The 13,269-nt window shown below is 37.6% G+C and overlaps 1 protein-coding gene across 2 annotated transcripts in view; it reads left to right on the top strand.

The window, feature by feature from the left end:
- cbfa2t2 (CBFA2/RUNX1 partner transcriptional co-repressor 2) overlaps positions 1 to 13,269 on the top strand; it is a 103,930-nt gene that overhangs the window by 83,698 nt on the left and 6,963 nt on the right. For both annotated transcript variants that reach the window (NM_001365483.2, XM_073953345.1), the window contains 5 exon segments: positions 5,704 to 5,882; positions 6,243 to 6,481; positions 8,544 to 8,629; positions 10,038 to 10,245; positions 12,145 to 12,213. In NM_001365483.2, coding sequence (NP_001352412.2) covers positions 5,704 to 5,882; positions 6,243 to 6,481; positions 8,544 to 8,629; positions 10,038 to 10,245; positions 12,145 to 12,213 — 781 coding nt within the window.

The following is a 13,269-nucleotide window of genomic DNA, read 5'->3' as shown; positions in this document are numbered from 1 at the left end:
TTCCAAATCAGTTAAAAAGAATCACATCAAAAGTATGACTCATTTGTGAATGAGGCATCACTGATTTATTAATTAGTTAGACTGATTCAATTCCAAATCAGTTAAAAAGAATCACATCAAAAGAACAACTCATTTGTGAACCAGGCTTCGCTGATTCATGAATTGGTTGGACTGATTCAATTTCAAATCAGTTAAAACGAATCACATCAATAAAACGACTCTGTTGTGAACCAGGCTTCACTGATTCATGAATTAATTTGACTGATTCAATTCCAAATTAAATAAAAGAATCACATCAATAAAACGAATCTGTTGTGAACCTGGCTTCACTGATTCATGAAGTGGTTTGACTGATTCAATTCCAAATCAGTTAAAAAGAATCACATCAAAAGTATGACTTATTTGTGAATGAGGCATCAATGATTTATTAATTAGTTAGACTGATTCAATTCCAAATCAAATGAAAAGAATCACATCAAAAGAATAACTCATTTGTAAACCAGGCATCACTGATTCATGAATTGGTTGGACTGATTCAATTCCAAATCAAATAAAAAGAATCACATCAAAAGAACAACTCATGTGTGAACTAGACATCACTGATTCATGAATTGGTTGGACTGATTCAATTCCAAATCAAATAAAAAGAATCACATCAAAAGAACAACTCATTTGTGAATGAGGCATCATTGATTTATTAATTAGTTAGACTGATTCAATTCCAAATCAAATGAAAAGAATCACATCAAAAGAATAACTCATTTGTAAACCACGCCTCGCTGATTTATGAATTGGTTGGACTGATTCAATTCCAAATCAAATAAAAAGAATCACATCAAAAGAACAACTCATTTGTGAATGAGGCATCACTGATTTATTAATTAGTTAGACTGATTCAATTCCAAATCAAATGAAAAGAATCACATCAAAAGAATAACTCATTTGTAAACCACGCCTCGCTGATTTATGAATTGGTTGGACTGATTCAATTCCAAATCAAATAAAAAGAATCACATCAAAAGAACAACTCAGTTGTGAATGAGGCATCACTGTTAAAGTTGTACTGCTGATAATCATAACGAGTAAATGATTAAACATGATACCCAAAGAAAATAGTCTCGGATGCTTTGTAATGTTTTCCAAACCCACGCAATGAGGATGACAATTTCCGTAGTTTTTATTACTAGTACAACAAACATTTCTGTACATGATTAACCTCCTCCTGCTCTCACATATGCCGCCTGTCATTCACATTCTCGTATTATTCTCAGGCAAATATGTCAGACAACTGTGTTAACCATATGCTGAGCAGGCCCGTAAAAACCTGCAACGGTTTATATTCGTGTTTCACACTTCCGACCGCCTGGAATTCTCGGAAGTCTCAGTTTGCTCCATAAATCACCAAAGGAAATCCTAGATACTGTCCACGTTCATGTTCAAGCTTCCCTCTCACATTTTAATACCAGTATAATTCAGTTTCATCCTAGATATATTTCTAAGCATTCAAAATACCAATAATGATATGAATATGTCAGTAGTGTATATGTATATAGGTTTTTGTCCCACATAAACAGCAATACACACTGCAAATAAAAATAAAAGGTTAAATGTTCTTTGTGTTGTTCAGAAAGTGAGTAAAATCACTGGTTTGTTTGGTAGCCAATCTAAAAAAAAATTGCATAAAATGTTTTAGGAGGCTAATAATATTGACCTTTAAATACTTTTCATTTTTTTATATACAGAACAACCCTTTCCCTAACTATTTAAGCCCTTACAGATGAGGGACTAAAAAAGTAAATCTGAAAAATAAAATAAAAAACATGACACAAAATAAATAAATAAATAATGCAATGTAATGTAATTTAATGTAAAATAAATAAATAATGTAATATAAAATAAATAAATAAATAAAGTAATGTAAATAAAAACAAAATAAAGTAACGTAATGTAATGTCAAATAAATAAATAAAAATAAATAAATAAAGTCATGTAAAATAAATAAATAAATAAATAAAAATGTAAAATAAATAAATAATGTAAATAAAAAATAAATTAATTAATTAATGTAAAATAATTAAATAAATAAAAATTTAATGTGATTTAAAATAATTAAATAAATAAATAAATGTAATGTAAAATAAATAAATAAATAAATATTGCAATATAATTTAATGTGAAAAAATAAGTAAAGAAAAATAAATGAATAAGTAAATAATATAATATAAAATAAATAAAGTAAATAAATAATGTAATATAATGTCAAATAAATGATGTAATGTAAAATAAATAAATAAATAAATAATGCAATATAATGTAATACAAATAAATAATGTAATGTAATGTAAATAAATTAACTAATAAATAATGTAATGTAATGTAATGTAAAAATAAATCAATCAATTATTAAATAATGTAATGTAATGTAACTAATTAATTAATTAATGATGTAATGTAATGTAATGTAATATAAATAAATAAATAACTAATGTAATGTAATATAAATAAATGATGTAATGTAGTGTAATGTAAAATAAATAAGTAAATACATCATAAAATTCTTTTTAGAGGACACATTTGTACATCAAATTGCATTGTGTTGCATTGTAGTTACCTCAAATTACATTGGTGATAGGTTAATTAACTTCTAAATGTAAATATCTTGTAATACTTTCCACCTCTTTGGAAAGTTATTCATTTGTAGCCATGCACTGATTTTTTCCATTAACCGTTTAAGTCTCTTAAGTCCACCAAGGACCTTCTTCCATCCAATATACTGTTATCATGTTTTTGCAACCAGTAATCATATCCTTAGTACAAATAGTTTCTTTATTAAACATTACATTACATGCTCACAATAAGCACACAACTCGATGGGTATTTCTATACATCTAATATCTTTTTTAACATTTTCGCCAAGTCTTAGTTCCAAAAAAAGTCCCAAAGGAGTTGGTATGATCTCCTATTTTACCTCATTTTCTCCAACACAAAGCAACAGATGATCCTATTACATATGTAGAAATTAAGTTAAAAAGGAGTATTAAAGTACCTAATTTTTACTTTCCAATCAAATTCTTTCCATAGTAAAAGCTGCTTTCAATAGAAAAAAAATCACAGGAGGGCTAGTATTTTTTTGATCCCACTGTAAGTGTAAACTTTGGTAATTCCAATGATTAAAATAAATTTTTAATGACCATTATTTGCAATATTTTGGTATATATGATATACATATGACATATTTTATATTTGTGAAATCCAAACATGATCTTGTATCTGTCACATATGTAATCTCCATCAGATTTCTGTGTTTTCCCCTTGTGTTTGCCAGATGGTTTATTCTTCACGTTCACATTAGAGATCAAACTCACATATAAGAAGTGAACAGCTGAGTCTGTCTTGTTTCTCCTCCTGAAGTGTTTTCATACGGAGGATTTATGGTCTATTTTGTTGGGATGTTGGTGAGAACGGCGGTCTGGAGCTGTAATATTGAGCAGAACACGCGGAGACGCTGAACAGACGCCTGGAGCGAGTCTGCTTTGAGTTTGCATGCGCGCCGAGGCTCCTCTGAGTCTGTCGAGGAACCCAGTTTTCTGACCTCTATCTACACTCTTATCTGGAAAAATGCTGAAAATGTGGTGCGCAGATTTATTTAGAGAGCTTAGGAACATCCTTATGTGTGGGTTTGATTAGTGACAGTGCAGTTTAGCTGATTGTAGGATTTAATGATACTCTATATATATATATATATACACACACATATATATATATATATATATATATATATATATATATATATATATATATATATATATATACATACACATATATACATATATATACATATATATATATATATATATATATATATATATATATATATATATATATATATATATATATATATATATATATATATATATATATATATATATATATATATATATACATACATATATATACATATATATACATACAGCTGAAAGCAGAAATTTACATACACTGTATAGAAAGGCACATAACCATTTAAAAATAAGTCAGATGTTAATGTGACTAAACTTGTTCTCTTTTAGGTGAGTTAGGATTATTAATGTGTTTCTGCTCTGCTTAATAGCAGAATAATGAGAGATATTTGTTGAGAAATTGTTATAACTCTTCTTGAAAGTCAAGTTTACACACAATAAGATTATTCTGCTTCTGGAAAAGCTCAGATGATGATGTCAAGCTTTTGGAAGTTTCTGATTGGCTAATTGACAACATTTGAGTTAATGTGAGGCACAACTGTAGAATAGTGTTGAAGGAAAAGCTCAAACACACTGCTTCCTTGTGTGACAACATGAGAAAATCAACAAGCCAGAATCAACAACAAAGCCAGATTAGCATTAGCTGAATTACACTGGGGAAAGACTCATGTTTGGAGACATGTCCTGTGCTCTGATGGAGCTAAGATTGAACTGTTTGGCCATAATGAGCAGTGTTACATTTGGAGGACAAAGGGGAAAGATTACAAGCCTAGCAACACCATCCCAACTGTGAAGTATGGGGGCGGCAGCATCATGTTGTGGGGCTGTTTTGCTGCAGGAGGGACTGGTCCACTTCACAGCATAGATGGCATCATGAAGACAGAACATGATGGAGAAATACTGGAGCAACATCTCAAGACATCAGCCAGGACATTACAACTTGGCCACAAATGGGTCTTCCAAACAGACCATGACCCTAAACATACTGCCAAATGAGTTCAAATGTGCTTTAAGGACAACAGAGTAAATGTTCTGGAGTGGCCATCACAAAGCCCTGATATCAATCCTATAGAAAATGTGTGGGCAGAGTTGAAAAAGCTTGTGCAAGCAAGACAGCCTACAAATATGACTCAGTTAATCCAATTCTGTCAGGAGGAATGGGCCAAAATTCCTGCAAACTATTGTGAGAAGCTTGTGGAAGGAGACCCAAAACATCTGACCAAAGTTATACAGTTTAAAAGCAAAGCTAAAAAAAAAAATACCAAGGAAATGTGTGTAAACTTTTGACTGTCTAGAAATTAATTTAAAAAAAATCTCAAAAAAACAAATTCTCTCATTATTCTGGCATTTAGCAAGTGTAAATCATTTAAACGTTTGGTAAGATTCACCATCAGGCATTTAAAATATGGTTATTTTCTTTTTTTAGAGTGTATGTAAACTTTTGGTTTCAACTGTATATTCGTAAATTAGCAGTTTTCTGTATTTTGTGATTCATGTTTTTATATTATTTAGTTTATTTATGCTTTTAAATTGCAATGCAAGATCTTTTTTTCCAACAACGGTTAATCTTGAAAAGTTGTAAAAAGTGACTTTTATGAACATGTGTAATAGTTTGCAGTGCTGTATTCTCTAGATAGGTGTTGTATATTACACTACAGAGATCTTGTAATAAACTGCAGCACATTTTCTGCTATTTTACAGACTTATTTCGTTAGATATTATTTCTTCTACATGTTATTATTTCAAACTACTGAAATAAATGTTAATAAAACTCCCTTTGTTAAACTGTAGAGTTAAATTTTCAACATCAAAAGTGGACAGAGCAGAGACCAACATCCCATAATGCAATTCACAATCATAAATGAAAGAAAAAACAACAAAGAGAAACTGTTGTGGATTCATTAATTATGATTAGAAAGTTATTAATTATGTTAACAGATTACTCTGTCTGTGTTTCTCCATACAGGCTAACTTGCCTTTACTGCAGCGGGAGCTTCTGCACTGCGCTCGGGCCGCCAAACAGACTCCAGCGCAGTATCTGTCCCAACATGAGCATCTTCTGCTCAGCACCACCGTCCCGTCACCAGCAGACTCCAGCGAACTCCTGCTCGAGCCCAGCGACAGCAAACGGCACAGTCCCAACAGGTACACACACACCCAAGCTTAGATATATAAGGCAAATTCAAAAACTAGACTTATGTTCTATGCTAATGAGATGGTCACTAGTGGGCGTGGCTTTCCCCCATTGAGGACACGTACAAAGGGAGAATGTCAATCAAAGTGCTTCTGCACACTGTTTTTATTAAGTCTGATTATAAAATAATTTGACTAATTCCTGTTTGCCATTAGAGACTATTTTTATTCACACACTGCTGTCACACAACTGTGTTTAAACCTCTTATTTGCAAAATAGCCCCCCTTTAAAGTCATTTTATCAAGTAACCTGCTGTTTTCATGCAGTGTTTTAAAGCTTGTTTACTTATTCGTTGTGTATCATTCCTCCAGGAGTAAAGAGAATGGTTTTCACGATCGACCTCCCGCCTCTCTGGAGCCTCCAGCCAAACGAATCTGCACCATAAGCCCCGCCCCCAGGCATAGTCCCGCCCATCCGTTGCAGCTCCCCGCCCAGATACACCCGACTCCGCCCCCACTGCAGCACTATGCCCTGGAGGACATCAGCAGTGCTCAGCTGTACAGAGAACCACAGCGCATCCTGGAGCTGAAGGAGCGCCCGCGACTCACTGGTACACACACACATACATACATACACTCACACACACACATGCACTTACACATATAGGTATACATCTACATACACACACGCACACACACATCAACACACAAGCACACATGTGCACATGCACATACATACACTACTAAGGAGAAGTACTCACACATATACACATACACACACACATACCCATACACACATATATACATATACGTATACACACACACACACATGCACACACATAAACACACAAGCAGACATAAGCACATACTCATACATACACTACTAAGGAGAAGTACTCACACACACGCACATATACACACACATACACACACACACACACACGCACATACATGCACTACTAAGTACTCACACTCACGCACACATACATATACATACACATATACATACACACACACACACACACACGCACATACATGCACTACTAAGTACTCACACACACGCACAAACACATATACATACACATATACATACACACACACACACACACACACACACTCATATACACACACGCACACACTCATATACACACACGCACACACACACGCACACACAAGAACACATGTGCACATCCACATACATACACTACTAAGGAGAAGTACTCACACACACGCACACACACCTATACATACACATACACACTCATAAACACACAAGCACACATACGCACACACGCTTGAACACACACACATAAACACACAAGCGCACATACATACACTACCAAGAAGTACTCACACGCACATATACATACATACACACACATACACATACACATACACATACACATACACACATGCATACACACACACACATGCCCATACATGTATACACATACACACACATGCACACACATAAACACACAAGCAGACATAAGCACATACTCATACATACACTACTAAGGAGAAGTAGTCACACACACATATACATACACATACACACACGCACACACACACACACGCACATACATGCACTAATAAGTACTCACACACACGCACAAACACATATACATACACATACACATATACATACACACACACACACACACACACACACACACACACACTCATATACACACACGCACACACTCATATACACACACGCACACACAAGAACACATGTGCACATCCACATACATACACTACTAAGGAGAAGTACTCACACACACGCACACACACCTATACATACACATACACACTCATAAACACACAAGCACACATACGCACACACGCTTGCACACACACACATAAACACACAAGCGCACATACATACACTACCAAGAAGTACTCACACGCACATATACATATACATACATACACATACACATACACATACACACATGCATACACACACACACACACACACACACACACACACACACACACACCTATAATACACATTCATACACTACTAATGAGAAGTGCTCACACACAAACATGCACATACACATACACGCGCACACACACACACACACACACACACACATACACATGTGCATACAATACTACTGAACCAACGCCTTTGACTAACTGGTACACAAACACACACACGCACACACATACACATACATACTTTTACACTCATACATATACACAAACACATAGCGCCCTCTACTCACTACTACATATACACAAGTACATACACATACACACAAACATACACAGACACAAACATACACACACACATACACTATTAAAGAAGATGTGCCCATGACTCACAGCTACACACAGTTCAGTTATTAGATCATTACCAACCAAACACAACTCACAGAAGTCGGGTGGAAACTATGCTAATGTAGGACTGTCAATCATTAGCAATGGGCGGGGCTTAAACAATGTGACATCACATTGCTTAGAAAATCTAAACTGCGTGTCTAATGAGACTCGACTTAACGTGACATCTGATTTAATGTGGATTAGAAAATAAGGAGTGGGTGGATTTGATCAGTAGAAGGATGCCAACACACATTTATGTCCAAACACCACACAGCAGAGAATCTTACATAATATGTGTCCTTTAAAGAGATTTCTGACACACTTTTGTGCTGATGTGTTCAGGCAGTAACGGAGGCTACCGAGAGGAGCCTGTAGACCACAGACTGACGGAGAGAGAGTGGGCTGAGGAATGGAGACATCTGGATCATGTAAGTCTACGCTTATGGAGAATCTGCTAACATCTTTAAAGAGCCATGAAACCCCCTTGTTTCAGCAGGGTGTTTTCACACCTCTACTTTGGAAAAAGTCAGAAAAGTGGGCGTGTCCAGCTTTGTTTAGGGGGGAGTGTCGGAGGAACTAAAGTGGGATGGTGTGGGAGTGTCTATTTGGGCACGCGCTGACTTTCAGAGTCAAAACACACACAAACACGGGAGAAAGTGACTGTGTTTACATGGACATCTGTAGTCGAATTATTTGGCAAATTATTAAATGGTGGACTTTAACTGCAGTTCGGCTCTTTCATTCAGGGAATTCATTCATGTCCCTCGCGACAAACGAGATATTTGATTCGAGGAGCTGCTGTAAGCGTGTATTTTTCATGCAATGTTTGATACCGCACGGCGAATGAGAGAAAAAAAACCCTCCGCATTTCCCGGAAACTTAGATGCACACGGCAGGTAGCGTCAGAAAGCCGCGTGTGTTATTCCGGTCACAAAATGCGGTGAAAATCCTACACGAGGTTAAAGTTTGGTTATGGTGCTAACATGTTTACACTCGGTGCAATAGTTAGTTTGATACAAACAAACTGAATAAACAAAGAGCACTGGTCGCTCACTTACCAAATCTGTAGAGACAGGACAATCACCAGCAACTAGAGCCGCGTCTTTATTAAGAGGAGACTACAAGCGAATCCAAATCTCAGCGTTTGCAGATGAGAACAGCTCTCAGGTAAACAATAATCCTCCTTAGACACGCAAGTTATTGTTGTCGAGCGTCGCGTACACTGTTAATCCACACGTGACTCCAGCTGAGCTCTCACAGAGAGAAAATGAAAACAAAACTTAACGGCAGCAAACTATAAAAGCAACACTTCACGCTTGTTTTGCCAACACAACGTGGCGTCTCTGTCGTCTAAACACTGTGACAGTAATGAATATTAATGAAGTTGCACAATAGAGCGCGCTGATTGGTTTGAACCAAGCCTTACTCATGCATTAATGCAGCACACTGTAAGACGTAATAAGACACACTCTGGCTCAGACGCTCAGTCTGCACGCTGGAATACACGCTATTATGTCATGACCGTGACGCAGCTCAAAAATTCGTTTCAAACCGGGAGTACGAATTTGCTTGAAATAACGCAAAAACAACCAATTCATACTTTTTAGTGAAATATAGGTGTCCTAATAGTGTTTTCAGCAGCGTGGGACACATATACCACTGTCAACAGCTCATAAAATGTGTTTTGGTGTTTCGTGACCCTTTAAGTAAAATAAAGTAACATCTTTATTCGACTGATAACATTTATTTCATTATTATTACCGTAATTCTTTTTGGATCGAGATCTGTGGTGAGATTAGTCTCGTGTGCTGATGTTTTTGTGTGGTCTGGTTGAAGGTGCTCAACAGTATTGTGGATATGGTGGAGAAGACGCGGCGTTCGGTCAGCGTCCTGCGCCGCTGTCAGGAGTCCGACCGAGAGGAGCTCAATTTCTGGCGCCGTCGCTCAAACCCACATGACGAGGGACGCAAGAATGGGAACACACCCGTAAACATCCCGTTCAGCAAAACACACAGCCCTCTGTCAGCAGAAGGAGTCAATGCAGGTCAGTCAGACTGCTTCAACATTGACCTTTTGTATATGTTTTATAACGCAGCTGAAATTTGCGAGATGCTCATTTAAACGAATTGTTTTAAAGTCCGCGTGAAACGGAAGTTGCCAAGACTTAATTTCAGTGTGTGGATGTACTTGAACTGAAATGGAATATTGAGTAGGAGGTGTGGCCTTATTTTTGCGCATAATTTCCTCATCGCTAACCACTGTAAAAGGGGTGTGGCTAAGAATATTGTGACTGAAGAGTCAAACTGATGTCATCAGAGAATGAGCCAATCCAAAGGCAGAATCAGATGCTCAGACTGAAGATTATTTTGCAGTGGATTATCTTGCTCGGATTAATCAGAGTGTTGATGTACTTCCAAGTGAAATGGATTATTGATTAGGAGGCGTGGCTTTATTTTTGCGCATAATTCCCTCATAGCAAACTAACAGCAAAAGGGGCGTGGCTGAAGTGTCAAAACATTAACCTTTTGTTATTGCCGCTGACATTTCAAAACGCAGCTGAACTTTGCGAGATGCTCATTTAAAATAATTTTAATTATTTTGAAGTCTGCGTAAAAAAAGGAAGTTGCTGAGACTTAGTTTTTAGTGTGTTGATGTACTTGAACGGAAATGGAATATTTAGTAGGAGGCGTGGCTTCATTTTTGCGCATAATTTCCTCATCGCAAGCCACTGTTAAAGGGGCGTGGCTAAGAATATTGTGGCTGAAGAGTCAAACTGATGTCATCGGAGAATGAGCCAATCCAAAGGCAGATTCAGATGCTCAGACTGAAGATGGAAGATTTTTTTGCAGTGGATTATCTTGCTCGGACAGGAAGAGGGGCGTGGCTGAAGTATCAAAACATTGACCTTTTGTTATTGCCGCTGACATTTCAGAACGCAGCTGAACTTTGCGAGATGCTCATTTCAACTAATTATTTTAAAGTCTTCCTGAAAAGGAAGTTGCTGAGACTTAATTTCAGTGTGTTGATGTACTGCCAAGTGAAATGGAATATTGAGTAGGAGGCGTGGTTTTATTTTTGCGCATAATTTCCTCATCACAAACAAACGGTAAAAGGGGTGTGGCTAAGAATATTGTGGTTGATAAGTCAAACTGATGTCATCGGAGAAAGAGCCAATCCCCTCCTTAATTCCCTCATAACTAACTGCAAAAGGGGCGTGGCTAAAGTGTCAAAACTTTGACATTGTGTTGATGTACTTCCAAGTGAAACAGAATATTAAGTAGGAGGCGGGGCTTTATCTTTGCATATAATTTCCTCATATCAAACTAACAGTAAAGGGCACTGTTGTAGAGTTTTGAAGTTCCCCCTAGTGGTGTTGATGGTCAACTACAGTACTAACATAGTTATTCCCAGGCTCCTAACAGACTCTTGTGTGTGTGCGCGCCTGCTGATGGAGCAGGTGTTGTGTATTTGAGTCCAAGCTGAGAGAATGTGGTCTGAAGCGCGAGGTCTGGCCGTGTTCCTCATCTCCATCTGTGAGCGAACACTGGCCAAAACTCTCCTTCAGCTCATGTCTCTGCTGATGTAACGTGTGTGTTTGGGTGTGTATGTGTGACGGTCATGTCTCTGCTATTGTAACGTGCGTGTGGCAGTCATGTCTCTGCTAATGTTGTGTTGTGTGTCTGTGGCGTTCAACGTGTGTCTCTGCTAAAATAAAGTTGTTGTCGTTTTGGTATCTTTGCTAATGTAACACTCACATTTGTGCCATTTCGCTCACATCTCTGCTAATATATTGTGTGTGTGTTTGTGTTCATCTTCAGTCGTTGCTAATGTAACATTTTTTATGGTGTTTAGCTTGTGTGTGTGTGTGTATGTGTGTGTGTGTTTGTACCATCCGGCTTGCGTCTCTGCTAACGTAGCGCGCGTGTTTTTGTGTTTCCCGCAGACTCTCCGAGGGACGTTCCCCTGCGCGCATCCTCTGGATACGTGCCTGATGAGATCTGGAGGAAAGCCGGTGAGGGCAGAGACCCAGATGCACCCTGGGAAACCTGTTTTCTCCTCCACCACCTGTTCCTTATGCTCATTCCTCATTAATCACACTTTCACATGTTAAAACAGTTCACAGCATGCATAAAACTGATTTATTATTTCTATAGCTCTTACACACACACACATAAATATATATATATAGCTGGCATTTCTATGTGGAGTTTGCATGTTCTCCCTATGTTTGCATGGGTTTTCTCTGGGTGCTCTGGTTTCCCCCAAAAAACATGTGGTATGGGTAAATTGTGTAAGCTAAATTGTCTGTAGTGAAAGATTGTGTATGGGTGTTTTCCAGTGGTGGGTTGCAGCTGGAATGGCATCCGCTGCGTAAAACATATGCTGGATAAGTTGGCGGTTCATTCCGCTGTGGTGACCCCTGATTAATAAAGGGACTAAGCCAGGGATGTCAAACTCAATTCCTGGAGGGCCGCAGCCCTGCACAGTTTAGTTCCAACCCTGCTCCAACACACTTACCTGTAGGTTTCAAACAAGCCTGAAGGACTCAATTAGTTTGATCAGGTGTGTTTAATTAGAATTGGAACTAAACTGTGCAGAGGTGCAGCCCTTTTGGAACTGAGTTTGACACCTGTGGACTAAGCCGAAAGGAAAATGAATGAATATATATACATACACAGTGCATCCGGAAAGTTTTTTTCAGCGTATGATGCCACAAGCTTCGCACACCTGTCTTTGGGAATTTTCGCCCGTTCCTCTTTGCAGGACCTCTCAAGCTCTATCAGGTTGGATGGGAAGCGACGGTGTACAGCCATTTTCAGATCTCCCCAGAGATGTTTAATAGGATTTAAGTCTGGGCTCTGGCTGGGCCACTCAACGACATTCACCGAGTTGTTGTGAAGCCACTCCATTGATATTTTGGCAGTGTGCTTTGGGTCATTGTCCTGCTGGAAGATAAAGCGTCGCCCAAATCTGAGGTCAAGAGCACTCTGAAGCAGGTCTTCATTCAGGATGTCTCTGTGCATTGCTGCATTCATCTTTCCCTCTATCCTGACTAGTCTTCCAGTTC

Source organism: Danio rerio, chromosome 6 (genome assembly GCF_049306965.1).
Source record: "Danio rerio strain Tuebingen ecotype United States chromosome 6, GRCz12tu, whole genome shotgun sequence".
Classification (NCBI taxonomy): domain Eukaryota; kingdom Metazoa; phylum Chordata; class Actinopteri; order Cypriniformes; family Danionidae; genus Danio; species Danio rerio.
Note: the sequence above shows the minus strand (reverse complement) of the source record. Positions and strands in the feature narration are given on the sequence as shown.